Source organism: Panicum virgatum, chromosome 3N, assembly GCF_016808335.1.
Source record: "Panicum virgatum strain AP13 chromosome 3N, P.virgatum_v5, whole genome shotgun sequence".
In the NCBI taxonomy this organism is placed as follows: Eukaryota; Viridiplantae; Streptophyta; class Magnoliopsida; order Poales; family Poaceae; genus Panicum; species Panicum virgatum.
Window position 1 is genome coordinate 10653364 of NC_053147.1, and position 25345 is coordinate 10678708.

General features: G+C 46.9%; 2 protein-coding genes and 1 non-coding gene across 3 annotated transcripts; 1 reads left to right on the forward strand and 2 right to left on the reverse strand.

Annotated features, from left to right (window-relative positions):
• Positions 1–417: 417 nt before the first annotated feature.
• LOC120667289 (peroxidase 1-like) lies at positions 418–1906 on the reverse strand. Its single transcript, XM_039947380.1, has 2 exons — positions 1518–1906; positions 418–1105 (listed from the first exon to the last, which is right to left on the reverse strand). The coding sequence occupies exons 1-2, from the start codon at positions 1617–1619 to the stop codon at positions 683–685; spliced, it is 525 nt and encodes a 174-aa protein (XP_039803314.1). The 5' UTR covers positions 1620–1906; the 3' UTR covers positions 418–682.
• Positions 1907–3444: 1538 nt separating this feature from the next.
• Positions 3445–5098, reverse strand: LOC120667288 (peroxidase 5-like). The gene is made up of 3 exons (XM_039947379.1): positions 4809–5098; positions 4256–4717; positions 3445–4166 (listed from the first exon to the last, which is right to left on the reverse strand). Exons 1-3 carry the CDS (start codon positions 5010–5012, stop codon positions 3732–3734), a joined length of 1101 nt encoding a protein of 366 aa, XP_039803313.1. The 5' UTR covers positions 5013–5098; the 3' UTR covers positions 3445–3731.
• A 20159-nt stretch (positions 5099–25257) lies between these two features.
• TRNAR-UCG lies at positions 25258–25331 on the forward strand. Its single transcript has one exon. It is a non-coding gene; the product is annotated as a tRNA-Arg (tRNA).
• The last annotated feature ends 14 nt before the right edge of the window (positions 25332–25345 follow it).

Consider the following 25345-nt stretch of genomic DNA (forward strand, 5'->3'; position numbering starts at 1 on the left):
GTTTCACATTGACAATCTTTTACTGCTAGATAATATACCGTCATTATATTAATATACTTTTTTTTTGAAGAAAATAGTTGGATTCAGTGACAGTCACTCTCAGTTTCAATGTTAGAGTGCTGTTGCGAAAAAATTGGGTCAACTGGACATGTAAGGCATTGCAATTGGGCACAATCATGCAGCCAACATGCTCCTAGATCCATGATAGATGCCTTCCATATGTTTATCGCCTCTTGCCTTCTTGGATGGTAACTGATGAAGGCCCCATGAATTTGACTATGTGGGCTGGTCCCTGTCTTGCTATTGACAGTTTGCCAGGATTTTGTCAAATGATTCGCATTGCCTGTATGTACAATTCTTTGGTCAAAATACACGATCAATCAACTTTTTGCCTCATTAATCAGATGACCGTACATGTTTGCCACAAAGAACAGTATTTTTCAAAGATTTATTTCATCCTCACGATCAAACTCCACAGATCCACAAATGAACAACTGTTAACGTACAACAGACTATGCTCACTGCTCACACCTCCTTTTTCTTCAGTTTTCTAGATTGTGTTCTCTACCTGATCATGTAACAAGAAAGTTATCTAGCTATAATCTGCTCACCACTTGTTGCAGCATCACATTCTAACAAGACAATCACTCTGCACACTGCCCCCACATCTACTGACAATCCATTAGCTTGCAGCTACTTCAGTGGATCCTGAAGACCCTGACGATCCGGCGACAACAGGATGAGCGCCGGTGGTGGTCCTCGCGGGGTTGATGACCCTGCAGTTGCGCCTGATCTCTCCCTGCGTCCCGGTCAGCACCTCGATGCCCCCCATCTTGAGCATGGACCTGGCGAACTTGGCCCTCCACGTCGCCTCGCTGCGCGCGAAGGCGTCGACGAGCGCCTTCGTCGTCGCGTTGGTCATCAGCGCCGCGTCCGACGAGAAGAGGCCCAGGTTGTTCTGCAGGCCGACGTAGTACTTGCTGTCGAGCTTGGTCGGCGTGATGAGGTCCATGAACGGCGTTGTCGCCGGGAAGGTCTGGTTGCTGCTGGGCGGGCAGATGCTCCTGAGCAGAAATGCGTAGGCATTGCTCAGCGACTGATCAATCTGTAGTGTACAGCAGGGCAGTGATTAACCGTAAAATATAATCGTGCTCATAATTAAAAACACTGATGAGAAGATAATGTTTGGTGAAAAATCCAGAAGATTATTCAGTTTCTGTAGAGGAGGATCGGAAAGTATCATGCTTTGATTAGAGCATCTCCAGCAGTCTTTCATTCCCCCAATAATCTTCCATTATTGGGAAAATAATGTGCTCCAATAGTTTCCCAATACATATTCCTTTCCCTAATAACTATTGGGATATCATAATATTTCACCACATCTCCCCTCAAATAAAAGGAGACTTCATGCTCTCCTAATATGTTAATGTATTGGGATAAAAGTATTGGGAGACTGTAAAAGCAACTCTCCCAATAATTCTAAAACTGTTATGGGAAACTGCTGGAGATGCTCTTACACCGCTGAAGTTGTAGAGCCGGTTGGCGGGGTTGCTTGGGACGCCAGCGAAGCTGCTGCGGTGGGAGACGCCGATGGAGTGGGCGCCGGAGAGGACGACCATGTCCTCCAGGGTGAGGTTCTTCCGAGCGAAGCTGTCTACCAGCTCCGTGGCGTTGAAGAACGGCGGCGGCAGGTCGTCCGTCTCGTTGGCGAGGGATCTCCTGCCGTCGCGGCGGCCGGCCGGCACCTGGTAGCCGAGGCCGCCGGCGAGCACGACGCTGTCCCGGGCCGCGAAGGCGAGGATGTCGGCGCAGGAGACCACGCCGGGGTGAAAGGATCCGGTGCTCTAGCATAAGAGGGGGAGATGGTAAATTAGGCACTCTAAAAAAATTTAGACTTATGGCTCCACATTGCTAGTATGAAATGCAGAAGCTTAATGAGCGGGATAGGAAATAGCAAACTTTTGACGCAGGAGAGCATTAAGGTTTTTAATTTTTTTTGATTGCTTCTTAATGACTTTAGATCCTTGCTAAGCTGTTCAACTGTCCTAGATTTAGAATTCATGGGCTCCATACCAAAATACCATAATAACTATTTAGTAAAACAGTGGCCGAAAAGCGATGCAATACAGGAAAACAATCATATATTAAGATTATAAACACATACGCACTTCAGGAAACTGTGGCTCAAAAATGTTTGAAGAGGAGTTTTTGCGCCGCATATTCCCCACCTTCGAGAGAATAAGTTGCTTGTTAACTATGAAAAAACACCATGTATATATTTTGCATGTATGATTGATGCTTGTGGATAAGTTAGGAAGATATAACGACATATGACAAGGTCACAAGGAACAGAAGTGGAAAGGGAAAACAATCCTTCCCAGTACACACATTATTTAAAGGTTCTGAGTCATAGTTTCACACTCAACTAGTTCCTGATCCTGATCCACATGAAAGAAAACCTTAAACAGGCATTGTCGGCATTGATTTTTCCTTTTCCTTTTGAGAACGACAGTTCCTTGATAGCGAAGAATTGTGCATTCATAATCCTTCGATAGAAACCGGAAAAGTTGTCTGCATCATAGTAGAACCAAAATTTGTTACATAATACTCAGCAGTTCTTTGCTGCGCTTGAGCTATTGGCTAAAAAAATTAATCCAAGGTTACCTAACTACTGATGTTGTCAGCAAAGATTGGGATGCGTTCCGAGTCGAGTCAACTAGGTCCATATTCTTTATGAACGTCACTGATGAGAAACGACAAGGGTCCAAGTTGGATAAAAAATTTTTGTTTGTTTTTTTAAATGGGTGGATTCAATTAATAATCATTCTTAGTTGCAGCACTTGGGGACAAACTGGGCCAACAAGATTTAAAAAATTGGTTGTCCGTATCACTCATTGATTGAGTCAGTTTAATCTAGGCCTCGTTTAGTTGTCTGTGTAAAGTTGTAAAAGTGGAATCTTTGCACATTTGAAGTATTAAACATAGACTAATCACAAAACTAATTACAGAACTCGTCTGTAAATTGTTAGACAAATCTAATGATCCTAATTAATTTATCATTAGGGCATGCGTACTGTAGGAATTACTGTAGCAATTTAGTGTCTAATCATAGCCTAATTAGACTTATTAGATTCGCAATTTATAAGTGAACTATGCAATTTATTTTTTTGTTTCATCTAGATTTAATACTTCATGCACGTAAGATTTTTTTTCGATGTGATAGATTTGAAATTTTGAATTTCGCAACTAAACAAGGCCCTAAAAGACTCTTGTCGCATGACAGATGCCTTCCATCTTTATCGCCTTATTAAGCTTCATTAGGCATATTATGGAGGGATGTATATGCTCTGTAGATTTTCTTAATTTTGGATAATCTTAACTTATATTGACAGTTTGGAAGGATTTTGCAATACTACTTGCCTGTGTTTGTTCTTTGTTGGAAAATACATGAAAAATCAACTTTCCATTTCACTACTCAGATGATGAGATGAGCATACATATTAGCATATATAGGGCAACAATATTTGGCACAGACGCAGAGTCGCACAGATTATTCCACTTCTTCCTCACAATGAAGCTACATGCACAAATGAACAGCAAAGTGACTCAGAACAAGCTGCAAGAGTGATCATCACGCCGTCTTTCTCCCTGTCCCTGTAACAAGCAAGCTACCAAGGCTGATCCTGCTCATTACTTATTGCAATGTCACACATCGTTCACAATGGACGGCATCATTCTGCAGCCACTCCAGTGAACCCTGAAGAACCTGCTGATTCGTTGGCAACCTGAGGGTGACTGCCAGCAGCGGTGGCAGTGGCGTTGCTAGGGTTGATGACCCTGCAGTTGCGCCTGATCTCTCCCTGCGTCCCGGTCAGCACTTCGATCTGCCCCATCTTGAGCATGGACCTGGCGAACCTGGCCTTCCATGTCGCCTCGCTGCGCACGAAGGAGTCGACGAGAGCCTTCATCGTCGCGTTGGTCAGCAGCGCCGCGTCCGATATGAAGAGGCCCAGGTTGTTGCTCAGGCCGACGTAGTACCTGTTGTCGAGCCTCGCCGGCGTGATGAGGTCCATGAGCGTGGTCGTCGTTGGGAAGAACTGGCTGCTGTTGGACGGGCAGATGCTCTTGAGCAGAAATGCGTAGGCCTTGCTCAGTGCTGGATCAATCTGCACATACACCACGGCAATGGTAAGTGGGTAACAATCAAGAACGACTTCGATCACTTGACTGCTGTGAAGTGTTGTGCTTTAATTACCTTGTCAGGTGATGAGCTGAAGTTGTAGAGCCGGTCGGCGGGGTTGTCGGGGACGCCGGCGAAGCTGCTGCAGTGCGAGACGCCGATGGAGTGGGCGCCGGAGAGGACGACCAGGTCCTCGACGGTGAGGTTCTTGGAGGCGAAGCTGTCGGCCAGCTGGGTGGCGTTGAAGAAGGGCGGAGGCAGGTCGTTGAGCGCGTCCGTGTCGCGGGATATCCGGCCGTCGCGGCGGCCGGCCGGCAGCTGGTAGCCGAGGCCGCCGGCGAGGACGACGCTGTCCCGGGCCGCGAAGGCGAGGATGTCGGCGCAGGAGACGACGCCGGGGCACTGCGCCTCCAGGGCCGCCTTGGCGCGGTCGATCACGTCGAAGAACCGGAGGCTCGGGTTGTTGGGCCCCGCGTCCTTCTCCGCCGTGTTGTTCGGATTCGTCGTCGAGTCGATCAGAACCGAGCCGTCGCAGCCCTGTTGGAAAAGGAGCGTCACTCTCAGGTGCTCTTTCCTCACAACAACAGTGTCCTGCACGCTATACTAGTATCGCTGTGCATGTGCTCACTCTGACGAAGCAATCGTGGAAGTGCATGCGGATCAGCGCCGGAGCGACGCCGGAGTCGTTCCTGAACGCGGCGGCGACGGTCTGCTGCACGATGGCCTCGGCGGAGGGGCACGTCCTGTCGTAGAAGCCGAAGTCGAGGCAGGCGGCGGCCGGGAGCAGCGCCGCCAGGAGCGTGGCGAAGCGAAGGTACCAGCGCTTCGCCATGGCTTAGACTCTGTAAGAGCTCGTTCTTCTTGTCTGGATCGGACTATGATGCGATGCACGTCCGTGTGCGGCACACGGGGTAGTTTTATAGGATGTTGGGATGCTTGCCGGCCCGTAGAAAACGGAGGGGGCAGTTCTGTCACGGTGGAAGGCGCTCGGACGCTTGCAGCTTCTGCAAGCCGTCGGAACAAGAGTCAGCACTCTGAATACATATTCGCTGAAAAAATAGGTGAATTCTATTTCTATGTTGACTATTATTACTTGTTATTTCGTCAGTGGATCACCATTGTCGTTCACTGGATCAATATTAATTCAGACAATGTGGAGTATTGAATCACAACAGGGATTTTCTAATTTGATCATACAGTATGTGAATCCCGTGTGTGTTTCTTGGGGTTCATTAATTTTGTAAGCCTATTATTGCCTTTTGCTGTTGGTTATCCTTTGGGTTTGAGGTCCTAGCTTTACATCTCTATCATCTAGTTTGGTGGCTGAGCCTCAACTAGCATATGCAACTTGCGAAGGTTGACAATGGGTTGAAGATCTGATCCTTTCTCAGATGGTGAAAATCATAGGAAGCGGTCAGCATGCACGTGTGAAACCACCAAAGTTTTGACTGAAAGAATTGTATTAGTTTTATTTTTTATTACCATTATAGGTAATTTTGTTAATTTAGATATGTGTAAGGAACAAACTTTGCCTTCAATTGGCTGGATAACTTATTTAGCCCTGCCTAATTAGTAATTACTGAAAAGTATACTACTATCAATGACAAATTTCTCGATTGCCAACGTTAAATGTTATTGTTGTATATCCACATGCGCTCTGTTCAGTTGGCTTGTCAGCCAGCCAGCAGTGATTTCTCTGCCATGTATGAACGAAGATCATTTCTCTTGCAGTATTTTCATAGAAAAAAAAGAACTCGTGTGATGTATGCCACCACCTGATTTCTTTTTTATGTGACTGTTTGAATATGATTTTTGGCCAATCTACTCAGCTACTAGAGGTGACCAGTCAAAGCTTACGCACCACAAGTACCCCACTATGACCTTTGTTATAATCCCTCAAGTGGAAATAAGAGCAAGATGGTTGGAATGATTCCTTAGTATTAGGCTTAGGATTAATTAACTACTCTCTTCATTTTTCAATGGTATAATTAGCTTATATATCCTAAACATCAAAGTACATTTAAAAACGGAGGAAGTGTGTAAGTAATTAACTGCGGAGCTAGGCTCGTAAATGCCCGTGACTTGTTTAAACCAGGACACACGGATAAGGTGTTGCGGTGCCAGCTCACGTTAGGCACCTGAAAGGCCAGAACAGAAAATATCAGCGTGAGGAAGATATGCAAAACTGAATGTCTCATCATATCTTTCATTCGTCGCCTACATTTATCACCGGAATGACTTGCTTAAACCAGTGCATTCGTCACGTTAGGCACCAGAAGGTTCAGTTGCACGGGTTCCCTGAATTTCACACATCTTCTGATCATCAGTGACTGGATTGGTGCTGAAACTCACTCTTGGCACAAGAAAAGGCAAGGTATTTTGGATTCTTTAGAAACTCCAGCATCTCTAATCCAAACTATAACTACCTGAAGGTTGATCACACGCATCACCTTTTTTCTTGCTTCACATAGCTTCATATCCTCAATTCTGAATGTTTGAGGAATATTTTTTTGAAATAAAAGGCAGGAGCAACGCCACATCATATAAGAAGAAGAAGCGTTCGTACATAACGCGCCGAAGCGAACACCACCACCACACAAACAACGCACACAACAAAACACTACACCGCCACAACCTAGTGGGAGAGGAGCCAAAAGAAACCACCCGCGAACTGCGCCGTCGTCACCAACGTTGTGCCACGCCAAATGTCGCGGCACGCTGCAGGCCTGAGCGGCAGCTCGAACTCCTCCACCATGGGACTGTACCCCTCAACCCACACACACGATCGTCGATCCCCCTGCCCCAGTGGAGCTTCAGAAGAACACTACCGTCGCAGCGCCGATGAAAACCACTAATCCTGACCACTGTGTGGGGGCCTCACATCTCCTACAGCCTCGCACTCCTCTGCCAAGGACTCAGATATCTGAAACCGTTATGAGAGCGACACCTCCGTCCAGCCGTCACCGGAGTCACCACCGCACCATGCGCGCCAACTCAAGGCCTCTAGCACCCATGGGCCCTCTGCACCTTCCTGCCAGCATGGACCACGCGCACCTCCTCTGTCGTTGCGCACAAGCAACACCGCCAATCAACCACCACCACTACATAGCAAAAGCGGGTCTCTAGATGCGGCGCCTCCAAGGAGGGCACGACGCCAATGGCGCCGCCGTCGCACGTCCATAGATGGACATGGTTTTCACCCTAGAGGACCCCGTGCAGTAGGACACTATGCATCACAGTGGTGCCCTTAGCAGGAAGAACGGCGCCACAAGACCGCCGCCACCATTGCCACTGACAAGACCGTCAGTGAAGGCTTTTGCCCGACTCAGCACCGTGCCTGTCGCACACACTTGGACTAGGCAGTAGCTCGCCCCTCCTCTCCTCCACAACGCCTCAACTGGAAGAGGCCCGACACAGCCCGAAGCTCCACCATGGCGCCACCAGCAAGCACCAGCCGTTTCCAAGCCCCACCACCAAGGCGACGCCGGACCAATATCGCCATCAGAGGGGAGGGGGGAGCACCACCTCCTCACCACAGCACCCGTTGCCCGTGCGCAACACGCCCCCGACTCCACCATCATCGGGCCGCCATGACCCAAAACCGGTAGAGCGGCGGCACCCGGACGCGGCCACCAGCCACAGCCCGCCGCGGCCATGGCCATGGCCATGTCCAGGCACGGCCACAGCCACGGCCCCGGGCCACAGCTGGCCGCAACCAGCTGCAGCCGTCCACCGCCAATAGCCACGGCCAGCCACGGCCAGGTAGAGGCCAGAACCACCTGCAGCCAGCCCCACCCACCCACCTGCCAGCCACGGAGATCCGCCCGCCGCCAGCAGCCCCTCGCGCCCCGGTCCGCACCAGCACCACCGCCGTCGCCCACACCTAGCGTCGACCGCCGCCCCTCACACACAAGCGCGCCCCCCGCCGCACGGCCAGGGCCGGCTCTAGGGGGTGGGTGTAACACCCAAGTGTTTAACACCTGTAATTAAGGATAACATGGCCATTAGTTCAAGTGTAAGCGATCAAATCTTGGGATAAGATTTAGTTAGCAAAGTTGGAGTCAGATCAGTCGGACCGGATAGACCGGTGTGAGTGACCGGTCAGACCGGTCTGAAGAGGTTCCGGGTAATCAGGAGATTAGCCCGGATACTCTGGACCTAAAGTTTCCATTTTGGATATATAAGCCACTTTGATCCCCACAAACAGTATCCCTTTCTCTCCCCAAACCCTAAACACCAAATCCACCACCACAAATTCATCTCAAGACCTTGGAAGCTTCTATCGGCGTGGAGAACCATCCTTTCCACTCATTCTTCCTTGGGGTGGCTTCATTTTCAACTTGTGCAAGGTATTCAAGTTAGGGCAAGCTTGTTTTACCTTTCTAAGAGGATTTGAGTGTTTTCCTTTGGGTCAATCATCTCCTTATGAGTCACTCTACCAGACTTTTGTTGTCGGTCAAAACCCACCGGCGAGTAGCGACAGGCAACACGAAGAGCCGGGAGGCTACCGGGGCGCTGGCTGGCACCGGTCCCTCGGTCAACGGCCCAGATCCTGGCATACGCCGATGCTTCCGGAGATGCAGGGCGTGCCACCTGACCTATACCCGATCAGGAAGGTGCAAACGTGCTTTCGACGATTTGCCTACATGCACAAACACGTGTAAACATTAGTCCGAGCCATGGTCAGCTCCCCGGGATGACTCTTGCATCGGCTTTAAAGAGCCAATCGAGTCCCGGTGTCGGATCAGATCTGCATATCTGGATACTAATAGATAAAGCAAATAACTGCAAAAACTACTTCAATTAGATCTAGTTAATATAATCCATGACGGTAAAAGCTTCACTGCTAGATCGGAACATCCTACACGTAGTTAGGCCTAACGAGCATAATAGATAACCAAACTTTAACTAGAATAGAGGCCTAAGAATAAGCAAAAGCCGATTCCCGGATCAATCCCTGTTAAGATCAAGGCAAAGCATCTAATACGTCGCCGAATCGTCCAACCCGTTTGCAAGGCCTAAACTAGCAGATATTATGCCGATTCTTACGTATAAAAACAAACCATAACAGATTAGATCTACTAGATAGAAAAGAAGCAGTGTGTTATCTCTACGCGACTAACTCTATGCAACGAGAATTAGTATAAGATTAATACGTGATCACGCAGAGATAACATGATATTCGTAGATGATAAACAACAAGAGCATGATAGATCTACTAAAGGTCATGCTACGAATATCAGGATAACTAGCACTACTCGCCATCAAAAACGCTTCAGTAGGAGTAATACCAAGGTAAAAGTAAGAACAATGCTGCCCTGATCACAAGAAGTGATCAGGGCAGCATGGCGCTTACTTGGATGAAACCCTAGGATTAGGGGTGGCGGTACATGTCATTCACTGGTTTATAAATTTTGCATCTTAAGGGTAGGGACATTGTGAAAACTATACGAAGGTCCGGATCTAATTCCGGATAGTCCGGGACTTGTGTCCGGACATTCCGGATAGAAATCCGGACAATTCGGATTTGGCCCTGCAAAACTTCCAGCCGTGTGATTTAGTGTTATACATTCCACATTTTTCCATGATTCGTATATTAGTTACTATCATGATTATTTTTTTTTTGTAATCGGGATATTATGACTAAATTCGATCATGGTCAAATGCAGAATGGCAGACAGCGGTCCAGGAAACCACATCCCAATTTGGTTGAGGCAATTGCGGCTATGTTGACTGGGCGCGACGAGCAGATGACACTCCTCCGTCAGCTTGTGGAGCAGGGGGGCAGCACCGCGGCCAGGACACCACCACCCGCCACCTGTTCCTGGGTACCAGGAATTTTTGGGCACTCAACCGCCGCTCTTTCACAAAGCGGACGAGCTGCTAGAAGCCGACAGTTGGCTCAAGACCATCGAGTCCAAATTTACTCTATACCCATACAATGAGGGGGACAAGGCAGGATTTGCAGCTCAGCAGCTCAGGGGTCCTGCACGCAAATGGTGGGACAACCATGTGACTATGTTTCCTGCTAGCACTCAGTTTACGTGGGCACAATTCAAAGAAGCATTCCGGGCACACCACATTCCAGCGGGAGTCATGAGAAGGAAGCTTAATGAGTTCTTGGCTCTAAAACAGGGCAATAGCAATGTGCTACAGTATGCCCAGGCTTTCAAAACACTCTCACAATATGCCGGGTATCATGTGGACACGGATGAGAAGAAACAGGCGTGCTTCAGGCAGGGGCTCAGTAGTAAGCTCCAAGATCGCCTGGCAATGTTCCAGTTCAACACCTTCAGTGAGCTAGTCAATGGGGCTATCACTCAGGAGGACACTCATCTAGCTCATAAGGCAGAGAAGAAGAGGAAGGTGCCGACAGCGAGATCTTCTAGCAGCACCCCACAGAGGTTTCGCCTTGTGTAGCCGGACCCACAGCGTGCCCCATATCATTCACAATGGGGGTGCAGGCCTTCGCAGCAACCATGGGGTTATAGGCCACCTCAACAACCACAGCCACAGGGGGTAGCTAGGCCTCCTGTCCCTCAGCAGCATGAGCAGAAGACTTGGGTGCAACAGCCGGGGATGCGCCCAAATTTATATCCATGCTACAACTGTGGGCAAGTGGGTCACTTCGCACGTGACTGCCAGATGCCACCCAAGCAAGGCCAGCAATCAAGTCAACAAAATCAGAAGAATAAAGTGGCTCACTTCAAGCCGGGGCAAGTACACTACACCACCCTTGAGGGTATCCCAGAAGGAGCTCCAGTGATGACTGGTATGTTTACAGTAAACAATCATCCTGTTACCGTTCTATTTGATTCAGGGGCCTCTCACACATTCGTTAGCAAGGGTTGAGTTAGTAGATTAGGGTTGGAGATAGCAAGTATGTCCAAGCCATACCATATTCACTCGCCTGGAGAGAAGTTAATTACCAATCAATTTGCTAAGCAAGTGCCTCTACAGATACAAGGGAAATTTTTCCCTACGGCTCTTATAATATAACCAAGTCAGAAAGTGGACATTATACTCGGTATGAATTGGATGGAGTGTCAAGGGGTTCTTCTGAACACTATGGCATAGTCAGTGTATATTAATTCTCCCACTCACGGTTCTATGACTATACATCTTGGGGACCCTAAATCTTTGCCCCCTATTGTTAATCACACTGAGGGCAAAAGTTTGGCAGAAATTCCCATGGTACGTGAGTACCCGGATGTATTCCCGGATGATCTACCCAGTATGCTCCCAGATCGTGATGTTGAATTCGTCATTGAGTTACAACCGGGCACCGCGCCGATTTCTAGAAGACCCTATCGCTTGCCACCTAACGAGTTAGCCGAACTAAAGAAGCAATTGTAAGAGCTGCTCGACAAAGGCTATATCCGTCCTAGCACTTCGCCCTGGGGCTGTCCAGCACTATTTGTTAAAAAAAGATCAAAGCCTCAGGTTGTGTGTGGACTATAGATTTCTGAATGCCGTCATAATCAAGAACAAATATCCCCTTCCCAGAATTGATATTTTGTTTGATCAATTGGTCAGGATCAAGGTATTCTCTAAGATTGATATTCGCTCGGGATATCATCAGATAAAAATCCGAGCAGAGGATATTCCTAAGACGGCCTTTTCTACCAGATATGGACTTTATGAGTATCTGGTAATGTCGTTTGGATTAACAAAGGCCCCGGCACATTTCATGTATCTCATGAACTCCGTGTTCATGCCTGAGCTGGATAAATTTGTCGTGGTTTTCATCGATGACATTTTTATATATTTCAAGAATGAAGAGGAGCATGCAGAGCATCTTCGCATTGTTCTCCAGTGCCTCAGAGAGCACAAGCTATATGCCAAATTCAGCAAATGTGAATTTTGGCTCAAAAGGGTTCAATTTCTGGGCCATATCATCTCGGAGGATGGCATCTCGGTAGACCCCAACAAAATTTAAGATGTCTTGAATTGGAAGACCCCTGAGTCGGTTCCAGAAATTCGGAGTTTTCTTGGGTTAGCAGAATATTACCAGCGATTTGTCCCGGACTTCTCAAAAATTGCTAAGCCCATGACAGAATTACTCAAGAAAGGGGTGAAATTCAATTGGGACAACAAATGTGAACAAGCTTTTCAGGCTTTGAGAAAGCTTTTAACGTAAGCTCCTGTCTTGGCTCAGCCGGATATTAGTCGGCCCTTTGATGTTTATTGTGATGCATCGGGTATGGGTTTAGGTTGTGTTCTTATGCAAGACCGTCGAGCAATTGCTTATGCTTCCAGAGCACTCATACGACATGAGGAGAATTATGCTACTCATGATTTGGAACTGGCAGCAGTGGTGCATGCCCTAAAAATCTGGCGTCATTATCTTTTGGGCAATCCTGTTCACATATATACGGACCACAAGAGTCTTAAGTATATTTTCACTCAGAATGAGTTGAATCTACGCCAGAGGCGGTGGTTGGAATTAATTAAGGATTATGACCTAGAGGTTCATTATCATCCGGGTAAAGCTAATGTGGTTGCAGACGCTTTGAGTAGAAAGGCGAATTGCAACTGCATCTCAGCCACGGTGATGCATCAAACTCTATGCCAAGAAATGGAAAAGTTGAATTTGGCCATTGTAGCCCAGGGCACTCTTGCTAACATTACCCTCACTCCAACACTTCGGGATCAAATTATTGCTGCTCAGAAAAATGATGTGGGCATGGGCAAGATCAGACAAAGGCTCAATGAAAACGATCCAAGGGTCCAATGTTTCCATCAAGATAATGAGGGGGTATTATGGTTTAAGAATCGACTAGTGGTGCCTAAAGACCTTGAGTTACGGAAGCTAATTCTGAATGAAGCTCATCTCTCTCGGTATTCGATCCACCAGGGCAGCAATAAAATGTATCGAGACCTCAAACAGGGATTTTGGTGGACAAGGATGAAGCGGGAGATTGCCAAGTATGTGGCCGAGTGCGACACATGTAAACGAGTCAAGGCGAGTCATTTGAGATCCGACGGACCTCTCCAGCCACTAAGTGTTCCATCTTGGAAATGGGAGGATATTAGCATGGATTTCATCGTCGGACTTCCCAAAACTTCAAAAGGGTACAACTCCATTTGGGTTATAGTGGATCGCCTCACTAAGTCCGCTCATTTTATTCCCGTCAAGACAGGATATAAGTCCCACCAATACACTGAGCTATACCTTGCATGGATTGTCAGTCTTCATGGTATTCCAAAGACAATTGTATCTGATAGAGGTTCACAATTTGTTGTGCGCTTCTGGGAGCAGTTACATGCAGCACTTGGTACTCAGCTCATCCGCAATTCGGCTTATCATCCTCAAACTGATGGACAAACAGAAAGAATAAATCAAATTCTGCAAGATATGCTCAGAGCATGTGCCCTCTCTTATATTGAGAAGTGGGATGAGTGCCTGCCACTCGCCGAATTTGTGTATAACAATAGTTATCAGGAGAGCATTCGGATGGCTCCTTTTGAGGCAATATACGGGCGGAGGTGTAGAACCCCGTTGAATTGGTCCGAAGCGGGTGAAAGAAATTTCCTTGGGCCTGATATGGTAGTGGAAGTTGAAGAACGAGTTCGGCTCATACAAGCAAATCTAAAGATTGCCCAATCCCGCCAAAAGAATTATGCGGACAAGAGACGTCGACCTATGGTATTCCAAGTCGGCGATTATGTTTATCTTCGGGTATCTCCAATGAAGGGTGTTCAATGGTTTGACGTAAAAGGAAAATTGGCGCCTCGATATATTGGACCTTTTCTTGTTATTGAGCAATGTGGGCCGGTAGCCTACTGTTTGGAACTTCCTTCACATTTATCGGCGGTCCATAACATATTTCATGTGTCCCAACTCAAGAAATGCCTCCGCGTTCCAACAGAGGCGATTGATATGGAAAATCTATAGTTGGAACCCGATCTCTCTTATCCGGAGCATCCTGTCAAAATCCTTGACTGCAAAGATCGGGTTACTCGACACCATACTAGGAAATTTTATAAAGTACAATGGAGTAACCACTCCGAAGATGAGGCTACGTGGGAATCCGAGGAATTTTTAAGCTCCAAGTATCTGGATTTCTTGAGCACTCATCAAGGTACCTACCATCTCAACCTCTTTTTAACCCTGCACCTACGTTTAAATCTCGGGATGAGATTTCTTTTAGGGGGAAAGATTGAAACACCCAAGTGTTTAACACCTGTAATTAAGGATAACATGGCTATTAGTTCAAGTGTAAGCGATCAAATCTTGGGATAAGATTTTGTTAGCGAAGTTGGAGTCAGATCAGTCGGACTGGACAGACCGGTGTGAGTGACCGGTTAGACCGGTCTGAAGAGGCTCCGGATAATCCGGAGATTAGCCCGGATACTGCGGACCTAAAGTTTCCATTTTGGATATATAGGCCACTTTGATCCCCACAAACAATATTAAACTGCTCACTCAGTCTATTTCACTCCCATCCCGTGCCCTTTCTCTCCCCAAACCCTAAACACCAAATCCACCACCACAAATTCATCTCAAGACCTTGGAAGCTTCTATCGGCGTGGAGAACCATCCTTTCCACTCATTCTTCCTTGGGGTGGCTTCATTTTCAACTTGTGCAAGGTATTCAAGTTAGGGCAAGCTTGTTTTACCTTTCTAAGAGGATTTGAGTGTTTTCCTTTGGGTCAATCATCTCCTTATGAGTCACTCTACCAGACTCTAGATGGGTTTCAATTTTGGTGGGTCAGTTTTGACGCATCTAGGTTCCTGCTTTGGGAAGTGGGACCGGTCTGACCGGTTCCACTGACTGGTCTGACCGGTCTGGTCCGGATACTCCGGGATTTTTCCCGGATAGTCCGGAAGTCGGTGTCCGGATACTCCGGAGATTTTTCCGGATACTCCGGAGTTTTTAGGTCCAGATACTCCGGGTATTTGTCCAGATACTCCGGGTTTCGAGGGTGTTTTGGTGTGAGTGTGTAGTTTTGTTAGTAGTGGCTCCCGGTCAGTGGTTAGTTTAAGTTACAAACTCATTTGTGTTTTATCATGTCATATGCAAGTGCATTCGAGTAGCAGCCGCGGCGGAGGAGGTGGTGTACGAGGTGGTTGCGGAGCCACTGGCGCCGCTGGAGCAAGTCCAGCAGCAGGAGACTCACGAGCACCCGATCACAGGCCCCATTAACTCTATTGCCGAGCAGCAGCCCGAAGGCAAGCCCCGATGCATAATTCCCTAGTTCAAATTAAGCAATTTACTTACTAAAGTATTTGTGCATTAAGTTTATAGGAGCTGAATGAAACTTTAGATGCACAACCCTAGGTTCCATGAGTCTTATACTAGTATGTGTAGGTCGATAGCCTTGCCATGCTAAATAGGACTCGGTAGAAGTCGAGTAAAGTCATGTTACTCGCGAGATATAGGATGTCTTTATATTCCAGTATTTGAGCTATCGAATTCAAGAATGAAAGGAAATGGGAGTGGAGACCGGGCGGAAAACGTTTAGTCCGTCTGAGTCGATTAAGGACCGTTCGTTGTTGGCCCTGCTGATCATGTTTGAATTGTACTAACTGCATGCCGGAAGTAGGAGGTATCAAAACCGGTAAGCCTAGTACTACTTTACTTCGAAAGTACAGGAACCCGCACCCAACTCCTAGGGTAGTCGAGTGGCAGCGGAGAAGTGGGTTGCATGTGTTTACTTTTGGTGGTCTCTCTTAGGGCTCGACTGACTATATGTCGTTGGGCTGGTTCCTGTAGTTCGAGGTGGGGAGGGGAATGGTTGGTTCGTATAGTCCGACGGGACAATTACGTGCCGTGTTGGTTAGGTTCACCTTGCAAGGTTAAATCGGATTGATTCACTGTCAGTCACTCTCGGACATGAGCACCTTGATCACCGAGTCGCATCGTAGCATGAGGAATGGGATATGAAAAATATTAGATGGATAGTGCTTAAATGAAACATTGTACTCTACTATGTTTGTGTTAGAGAGGTTATTGCAAATACCTAGAGGATCCTAATTTATATAGAATATGAGCTAAAATATGGAAGGTAAGGATTCACACCTAGTTGCTATTTCTACAAAACAACCCACCAGCCAAAAAGCCTTACATGTCTAGATATGTGGGCTAAGTATACTCATTGTCGGGTAAGTCTTGCTGAGTACTAGTTGCTCAGGGTTTGTTGCCACATTTATTTCAGGCCACACAGATGTAGACTTCTGTCCCTGCTGCACCAAGTTCGTCCGTCGGGGCGAGGGGGATGGGAGGTTGTAGAGCCAGATACTTAGTCTAGGAGATCGTGGATTGCACCCTGTGGGCAGGTGGTGCAATTGCTCCCTATTTTGTGCTACTGGAGGTGTACAGGTAGGATAGGAGATAAAAGTTCCGTCGTGAACTCTTTTATCTGAACTTCAGTTGTAAAGTTTGTAAATTATGTAAATATTTTCACTCAGTTTGTAAAACTTAATGTTTCACAGTCACATGGTATTTGTATCTTTAAGTATTATGTCGAGCTTGTACCGTCTGCGCTCGCCTTCGCGTGAGACAACCGGTGTTGTTTCGATCGGACCGTGGGTTGAGAAAGGACCGTCAAATTAGACCATTAAGCAAAAATGTGCCTGATGTGTTCAAATGACGGCCGTTATGCTTAATTGAGAGTTTTAATTTGGCGGTTCCGTCAAAGTGGGCGGCAGATGCGACCGCCTGGGGCCACGGGGCTAGGGGGCCCAAAATCACATATGTAATTAGCAGTATTAGTAGGTATAATATATCTTTAATTGAAAGTCTATTAGGTCAAATCACCCGTCCAGATGACCAGGTCCAGCCCATGATGTGAGGGTGAGGCTGCTCCGAGGCTTGTAGTTTCAGAGTAGCAACGCTTTGTTTTCTGCTGCCGCCGACTGTCACGAGGTACGATCGCGACTTACAAGTCGCAGGCAGGCTGCGACGAGCCGAAGGACGATCTGCTGGTCTGCTTGAGAGTGGAGGTCGGAGAGGAGTAGAAGACTAGAGGAGACGATGCTGCGATCTGATTTGCTCCGCACCGCGCACGGCGAGCGGCAACCGGCAAGACAGCAACGCGGTCACAGTAAGCAACACTATTGTTAGTTTTTATTACACTATTGTAATATTTTTATTGATCTATACATATATTGCAAAGTAATTTTATTATTCGTACTATACACTGTGATTTTGATACTAAAAATTAGTTCGACGAGCCATTATATTTTTTCTCGCTCAGGGGCCCTTAAAATTATAGAGCCGGCCGTGCGCACGGCCACCTGATCCGGTCGAGGCGACCCTGGATCCGTGGCCTCCCACCGCCGCGCCGCGCCGCGTAGCGCCGTGCCGGCGAGCACCCACCGAAGGACGAGACGGCCGCGCCCGCGCCGAACCAGAGGAGAAGGGGAAGGAGCCACGCATGATCTCTGAAGTCTGAAGCCCGAACCCATGCTTACGTACGCACCTGTCTTGTACTTGGCTGGTAATTTGATTGTCCTATATATATTTGCAACATGGATTTTTCCCAGTACCAGACAAATGAAAACGGTTTGCCGAAGTACCTGTTATGAACTAAAGTTCTCACAAGTACTACACTTTTTCTTTCATTTTTTTCTGACGAAAAATAGTTTGGTTGCAACGGTTTGCGGAAAACTTTGTTCCTAAATGTTTTGCAATCACGCCACATACGTTCAGGCAGATAAAGTGGCAATTCTAATGGCATATATTCATGTGTGTCATGGCCCTTTGGCCAATGCAACTTGCCTCTGCAAGTAGAACGAAGTACTGGCAACCGCGCCTTGCATCGGTCGAGTTAAATAGCATGATCTCGCGGAGGTTGGTGATTGTAGCTAATAGACTTGAAGTCCTAGATGGTCTGCGTCGGTAGCGCGTGAATACAGTAAATTTCTTCACCTAACCACTAGTAGTGCACAAAATTGAAGTTGCTGTCTATAGTGTTACACTATATAAACATGTCAACTGGAAAGCCGGATGAGCAGGAGGATGAGCTCATGAGCAGATGGGAGGTTGAAACGGCGGCAGTTGCATAGCAAGAAGGCCTGTTGCTTGGGAATGGGATGCACGGGGAATGTTAGCTGCACCTTTAGATCTAACAACGCTGAATCCATGACCTCTTCACGTGCCAATTTTAGGAGTAAATTGCACCGCCGATCCTTGAACTTGGCTTGGAGTACCATATCGGCCGGCAGAGCACGCCCATGCCCGTGGCGGATCCAGCTCACCCGTCAGAGGCGGAGCGGCTGGCGGAGCACGCTCACGACAGCTCTCCCATCGGGGACGTTGCGGCCGACGGAGCATGCTCGTGGCGCCTCTCGCTCGCCCATCGGGGGGCGGAGCTCACACGTGGCGGCGGAGTGACCATCAGCCTTGGTGAGGAAGAGGAGAAGAGTTTGTTTCAAAAAAAAAAAAGAGTACGAGAGAAGATAGAAAGTATATTGATGGACCTGATATGTGAACCCCACGTATCAGGACCGTCCTAGCACCCCGTCAGTAGCCAATTTTATGGACCGGCGTGAATTTTACTCTAGGCTAATCATAAGACTCCTTTGGCAGAACGGAGCGGCCGCGGTTGCCAGGAGCAGTCCCAGCGGCAGTTGCCAGCAGGAGCTGTCAGCATTCCTCCAAGCTTCCAACCCTCGTCTTCCCACCCAGCATTTTCATTCGAACAAATCATGGCAGCACGTCATTGGAAAAATTTTGCAAGAAACTTGTGAAATTGATTTCCGCACACTATAGAGGATCGTTCCAACTAAGTAACATTTTGCCGCAATCTCACAATTGGAACAAGTTTTTTTTTTTGAAAGGATCAATTAATTGTAACAACTTCGCACCTAAGAATATAATGTTATGTTTTCTTCTGGATTCCGAGGCATGAAAACACATGCACCAGATCACTTTTGCATGGTCTCATAGTTGCCCCTTCTGCAGCAACACCGTGGAGACGATCGATCATCACTTGTTCGTTGCTTGCATGACCCCGCATAGAGTTTATTCTGGGCGCTTATGATTTTTTTTGAAGTAAATGGCAGGAGCTCTGCCTTTCAATTAAGAGAGAATAGGAGTTTAATGTACAAGAAAAATTAGCCAAACCATCGGATGACTAACTCACCCAAGTGCCGCGGTACAACGCAACCCTGCAACGAGTCATCGTCGCCAAGCTGGTGGAAGCCAGCAGCTTCGACTTCCCGAAGCAAACCCTTGACGACCACCAAAGGGCTGGCAAAAGGCCGAGGTCACGTAGATCATCGTTGCCGAGCTCGAACGTAGCGCGAAGAGCAGCTCCGACTTCCTACAGCGGAACAAGACCCCATCCCCAATGACAGTCAACCACACCCGCAGCAACCCCACACGGACGAAGGACAGTCCGCTCTATGTTATCGTTGCCGAGCTACATCCCGACGCAGCAGCTCCGACTTCACGTCACCGGGTTTGGCTCCACCCGCCAGGCAGCCGCCAAGAGGTAGAGGGCGACCATCGAAGATAACAATCAAGGCCACAATGACTTCCAGATGCGACGCCTTCAAGAAGGGCACGACGCCAAAGACGCCGTCGTCGCACGTCCAAGAAGGACAGGGTTCTCACCCCTGGAGGAATATGCGAGAGGGAGAGGAAGCACGACGCCCCCAACAGGGAAAAACGGCACCCACGGGCGTCGCCGTCGTCAAGGCTTTCGCCCAAAGGTACCTCCCCCTCCTCTTCCGAACGAAATGCCCGGCCTTGATGACCCAGTTGCCAGCCATCACCGTTGTCAAAGTCGCGTCACCCCACGACTACGCCTCCAAAGGGGCGACGAGGCGCCAGCTGCGCATGGCAGCCACATAGCTGCGTGGTCAGAGTTGTGTTCGGGAGGTGGGTGCCTGCGGTGTGGCAGCGTCAATGGTACCGCGCGCTGTTCGTCTGATCTGATCCACTCTGAACTAGCTAGGCGCGGTGGGTGGACACGGTGGATGATGTCCACGAACAGACGAATCAGGCTTATTTTTTTTCTATATATTCTTTTTTTCTCTACCCAGGGCTTCTATGGTCAAACGTTGAAGCCTTTTTACGTGCAAAAGTCCAGAAGGAATTTCGACTCGTCCCTCTCTTAAGACAAGTGAGGACTCAATTTCATTTTATCTTTTCCTCAATCTCCGTTCTTCTTTAATTAACTATGATCTTGATAAAAACCCTGCGCTGTACCGATGGCGTGGAAACGACGCGACGCAACAGGAGGAAAATTTCCACGCACCGTCGAAAAAATAGTTATGACACGTCGATGGTTGGTGTGACTGATCTTTGTCGCTCATAATTATTAGCTAGTCCATAGACTCATGGAGAGTAGTTGTTTCTTGATTCCTTCACCCAACCAGTGCCGTAAGCAATTGAAAGTTGCCGGTAGCAGTATACATATGGCTAGTATATAAACCTGTCAGCTGGAACGCTTGGATGACCAGGAGGGGCAAGCATGCGGAGAGGCAATGTTGCAATGGCAGCAGTAGCTAGCATGGCTGAGACAGTTTGCCTGGCCTGGGAACGGGACGCACGGGGAACGGGAGCTGAGCTTGCGGATAGCATTATCGAGCACAGCTGATACATGCTAGGGACAGCACAATGTTGGGGACCGACTAACATGCTGGAGTTGGATTGTTGATTCAGCATCCGGTTTCAGATGGGAGCATGGGACGGAGCCTAGCAAAATGCAGGTCTTTATTTTCAAAAAAAGAAAAAGAAAAATGCAGGTCAGCTCGTCGCCATTGCCTTCTTGGATGCTTCCTTATCGTCGCTTTGGTTTGCAGCTGGTAGTTACATATAGACAGCAGGTGCAATGATCTAGAATGGGAAGGACGACCTGAATGGTGTGCTTAGAATAGAGTGCGTCCACAGGGTGAGTTTACAAGATAGGAGAACGGTACTAACATTTAGAGACGAAAGGTCATTTCTCTTGTAGTGTTTTTATAGAAAAAATAACTCGTGTGATGTAATGCCACCACCTGATTTCTTTTTCTGTGACTGTTTGAATATGAGTTTTGGCCTATCTACTCAGCTACTAGAGTTGACTAGTCAAAGCGTACGCACCACAAGTACCTCACTATGACCTATGTTATAATCCCTCCAGTGGAAATAAGAGCAAGATGGTTGGAATGATTCTTTAGTACTTGTTCCGTCCACGAAAGAATGCAATTACGGAATTCGTGCCAGTCAAACTAGTTTAAATTTGACCAAATTTATATTAAATATTATTAGTGTTTATATCTTCAAATAAATTTACTATGAAAATATAATCTATAACTAATCTAATAGTACTTATTTTGTATTATGAATGTTATTAGTTTTTCTATAAATTTAGTCAAAGTTTAAACTATTTGACTCCTCGAAAAGCGAGAATTGCACTCTTTTGTGGGTGGGGGAGTATTAGGCTTAGGATTAATTAACTACTCTCTTCATTTTTTAATGGTATAATTAGCTTATATCCTAAACATCAAAATACATTTAAAAACGGAGGAAGTGTGTAACTACTTAACTGCGGGTGTATAGCTAGGCTCGTAAATGCCCATGACTTGTTTAAACCAGGACACACGGATAAGGTGTTGCTGTGTCAGCTCAGTAGCTCACGTTAGGCACCGGAAAGGCCAGAACAGACAATATCAGCGTGAGGAAGATATGCAAAACTGAATGTCTCATCATATCTTTCATTCGTCGCCAACATTTGTCACCTGATGACCTGAATGGCTTGTTTAAACCAGTACATTTGTCACGTTAGGCACCTGAAGGTTCAGTTGGTTGCCTGAATTTCACACATCTTCTGATCATCAGTGACTCGGTGCTGAAACTCACTCTTGGCACAAGAAAAGGCAAGGTATTTTGGATTCTTTAGAAACTCCAGCATCTCTGATCGAAGCTAGAACTATCTGAAGGTTGATCATACGCATCACCTTTTTTCTTGCTTCACATAGCCTCGTATCCTCAATTCTGAATGTTTTGAGGAATATTTTCTGAACCTCTTTACACATATCTATTATCTTATTATTTGGCCAATAAACGGAGCCTCCACGTTCGCTCTCAAGGTCTATAAATTTCCATGTTAATCGAAGAAAAATAAAAAAATAAAAATTACCCACCACTGCCATTATGATAAAAATAGCCTAAAATACCCATGTGTCTAATTAAAAATCACCCACCAATGTCATTATGAAAAATTAAAAATAAAATATCATTAGCTATGTAAAACATATACTATTAATAAAAACTAAAGCTAACAACAATCAATCAAAATATAAAATAAGAATAATTATATGCATAATATTATTAAAGCTCAACAAATCAAATTGTTATTATAGGTAGATCATATTTGAATTTTTTAATCAATAATAAGACATAATTTACGATAATGAACAGGGTGATGTATGGTAAAAAAAATAGTATAATCTTTAAGTAAGATACAAGAACATGCGAATTTTTTAATTTTCAATACTAGCCGCGCAAATGCGCGGGCTATACGCCTAATAATCTCTGAAGTCTGAAGCCTGAACCCATGCTTACGTACGCACCTGTCTTGTACTCGGCTGGTAATTTGATTGTCATATATATATTTGCAACATGGATTTTTCCCAGTACCGGACAAATGAAAACGATTTGCCGAAGTACCAGTTATGAACTTGAGTTCTCACATTTTTTTCATTCATTGTTTTTCGATAAAAAATAGTTTGGTTGCCACGGTTTGCAGAAAACTTTGTTCCTGAATATTTTAAAATCACGTCGCATACCTTCAGGCAGATAAAATGGCGATTCTAATGGCATATATTCATGTGTGTCATGGCCCTTTGGCCAATGCAACTTGCCTCTGCAAGTAGAACGAAGTCTGGCAACCGCGCCTTGCATTGGTCGAGTTACTAAATAGCATGATCCCTCGGAGGTTGGTGATTGTAGCTGACAGACTTGAAGTCCTAGATGGTCTGCGTTGGTAGCGCGTGAATACAGTAAATTTCTTCACCTAACCACTAGTAGTGCACAAAATTGAAGTTGCTGTCTATCTAGTGTTACACTATATAAACATGTCAACTAGAAAGCCGGATGAGCAGATGGGAAGGTTGAAACGGCGGCACTAGCATAGCAAGAAGACATGTTGCCTGGGAACGGGATGCACGGGGAATGGTAGCTGCGCGCCTGCGCCTTAAGATCTAACAACTCTCAAGGTGGCAACCACAATGTATCAGTCAGAAGTAGTCCATAGGGGCGGGTCCCACATCAGGTGACAATAGTAGTTAAGTTACATTGATAGCGGTGGGTCCCATGCTGAAATAAAAAAATTGTCATCCGGTCATCCATTCCAACGGCTCTTTGTTTGTTTAATGTACGGTGTCAGATGTACATTAAAAATAACATTTTTTATTATCATCTGGGCAGGCCATAGAGCTATGGTTGATTTTTGCTATTTCTTCCATATTGACTACCCTCACAATGTATCAGTCACCTAGTACAGATTATTTAATTCACTATGGATTACTTTTTCCCAACATTGTGGTTGCTCATCTAATGACCTCTTCGTGTGCCAGTTCTAGGCTATCCAGTTCTAGGCTACTATGTAAAATGCACCCCCGGTCCTTGAACTTGGCTCGGAGTGTCATATCGGCTGGCAGAGCACGCCCATGCCCGCGGCGGCTCCCGCTCGCCCGTCGAGGACGGAGCGGCTGGCGGAGCACGCCGGTGCTGATTTTCTTCCAATCACGTCTTCCCACCCAGCATTTTGATTCGAACAAATCATGGCAGCACGTCATTGGAAAAACCGTGCAAGAAACTTGTGAAATTGATTTCCGAACTATATATTAAGCATAGAGGATCGTTCCAACTAATTAACATTTTTCCGCAATCTCACAATTTTTTTTGAAAGGATCAATTAATTGGAATAACTTGGCATCGCACCTAAGAATGTTAATTCTGAACTAGCTAGGCGCGGTGGGTGGACACGGTGGATGATTTCCGCGGCTTGATCACCAATTTGCTCGACCACTGGGCGCCGGTGATTCGTGACACTGCCGGCCGGTAACATTCTGCTCTTCCTACCGATGGCATGGAAACGACGCAGCGCAACAGGGGAATGGAAGATCGCCACGCAATGTCGGAAAAATAGTTATGACACCTCAATGGTTGGTGTGACTGATCTTTGTCGCTCATAATTAGCTAGTCCATAGACACATGGAGAGTAGTTGTTTCTTCACCTAACCAGTGCGGTAAGCAAGTATTGAAAGCTGCCGGTAGCAGTACATGTGGCGAGTATATATGTAAATCTGCCAGCTGGAACGCTTGGAAGATCAGGAGGGGGCAAGCATGCTGAGAGGCAATGTTGCAATGGCAGCAGTAGCTAGCTGAGACATTTTGCCTGGGAACGGGACACACGGGGAATGGGAGCTGAGCTTGAGGCTTCCGTATACCGAGCGCGAGCAGAGCTGAATCTAACGCCAGTGTGGCAGTGTGCTCGGCCAGGAGATACATCATCCACGGGAGCGTGCGCCGGATCCTGCACTAGTCCCAACCATGGGACTCGTATGGTAGGACGACGGAGCGGCCGTCGGTGCCGGGATCGCGAGGACTCGTCACCTGATTGCTTCTCCGGGGCCCGGGCAAGGCACGATCATGCTGGATTAGACCTGATCGGGACAGCACAATGTTAGGGACGGACTACCGTAGCTTGTTCGGTTGGGAAAAATTGGTTGGGCTGGAGCTGTTGCTGGAACTGTTTTTATTATTGTTATACAGTGATTTGCGGGGGAGAAGCTACTAGCAGCAGCAGCCGCTTCTGCTGGAGTTGGATTGTTTGATTCAGCATCTGGTTTCAGATGGAAATATGGGACGGAGCCTAGAAAAATGCAGGTCTTTATTATCAAAAATGAAAAGGATAAAAATGCAGGTCAGCTCGTCGTGATTAGCTTGCCTGGATGCTTCCTTGTCGTTGCTTTGGCTTACAGATAGTAGTTACATATATACAGCAGGTGCAATGATCTAGAATGGGAAGGAGTAAGGACGATCCGAATGGTGTGCTTAAAATAGGGTGCGTTTAATAAGATAGGGGAGCATAGTTACGAATATTTAAATTTTACTGAAACGTTTGGTACGCAAGACCGCATAGCGCAGTGGATTAGCGCGTCTGACTTCGGATCAGAAGGTCGTGGGTTCGACTCCCACTGTGGTCGCCTTTGCTTTTCGT

Excerpts from the sequence above, each read along its gene's own strand:
- LOC120667289 (XM_039947380.1), bottom strand. The coding sequence starts at position 1,619 with ATGGTCGTCCTCTCCGGCGCCCACTCCATCGGCGTCTCCCACCGCAGC. Across the intron at positions 1,106-1,517 it reads GGCTCTACAACTTCAGCGGT|ATTGATCAGTCGCTGAGCAA; the intron begins GTAAGAGCATCT and ends TGTACACTACAG.
- LOC120667288 (XM_039947379.1), bottom strand. The coding sequence starts at position 5,012 with ATGGCGAAGCGCTGGTACCTTCGCTTCGCCACGCTCCTGGCGGCGCTG. Across the intron at positions 4,718-4,808 it reads TCCACGATTGCTTCGTCAGA|GGCTGCGACGGCTCGGTTCT; the intron begins GTGAGCACATGC and ends CTTTTCCAACAG. Across the intron at positions 4,167-4,255 it reads TCAGCTCATCACCTGACAAG|ATTGATCCAGCACTGAGCAA; the intron begins GTAATTAAAGCA and ends GTGTATGTGCAG.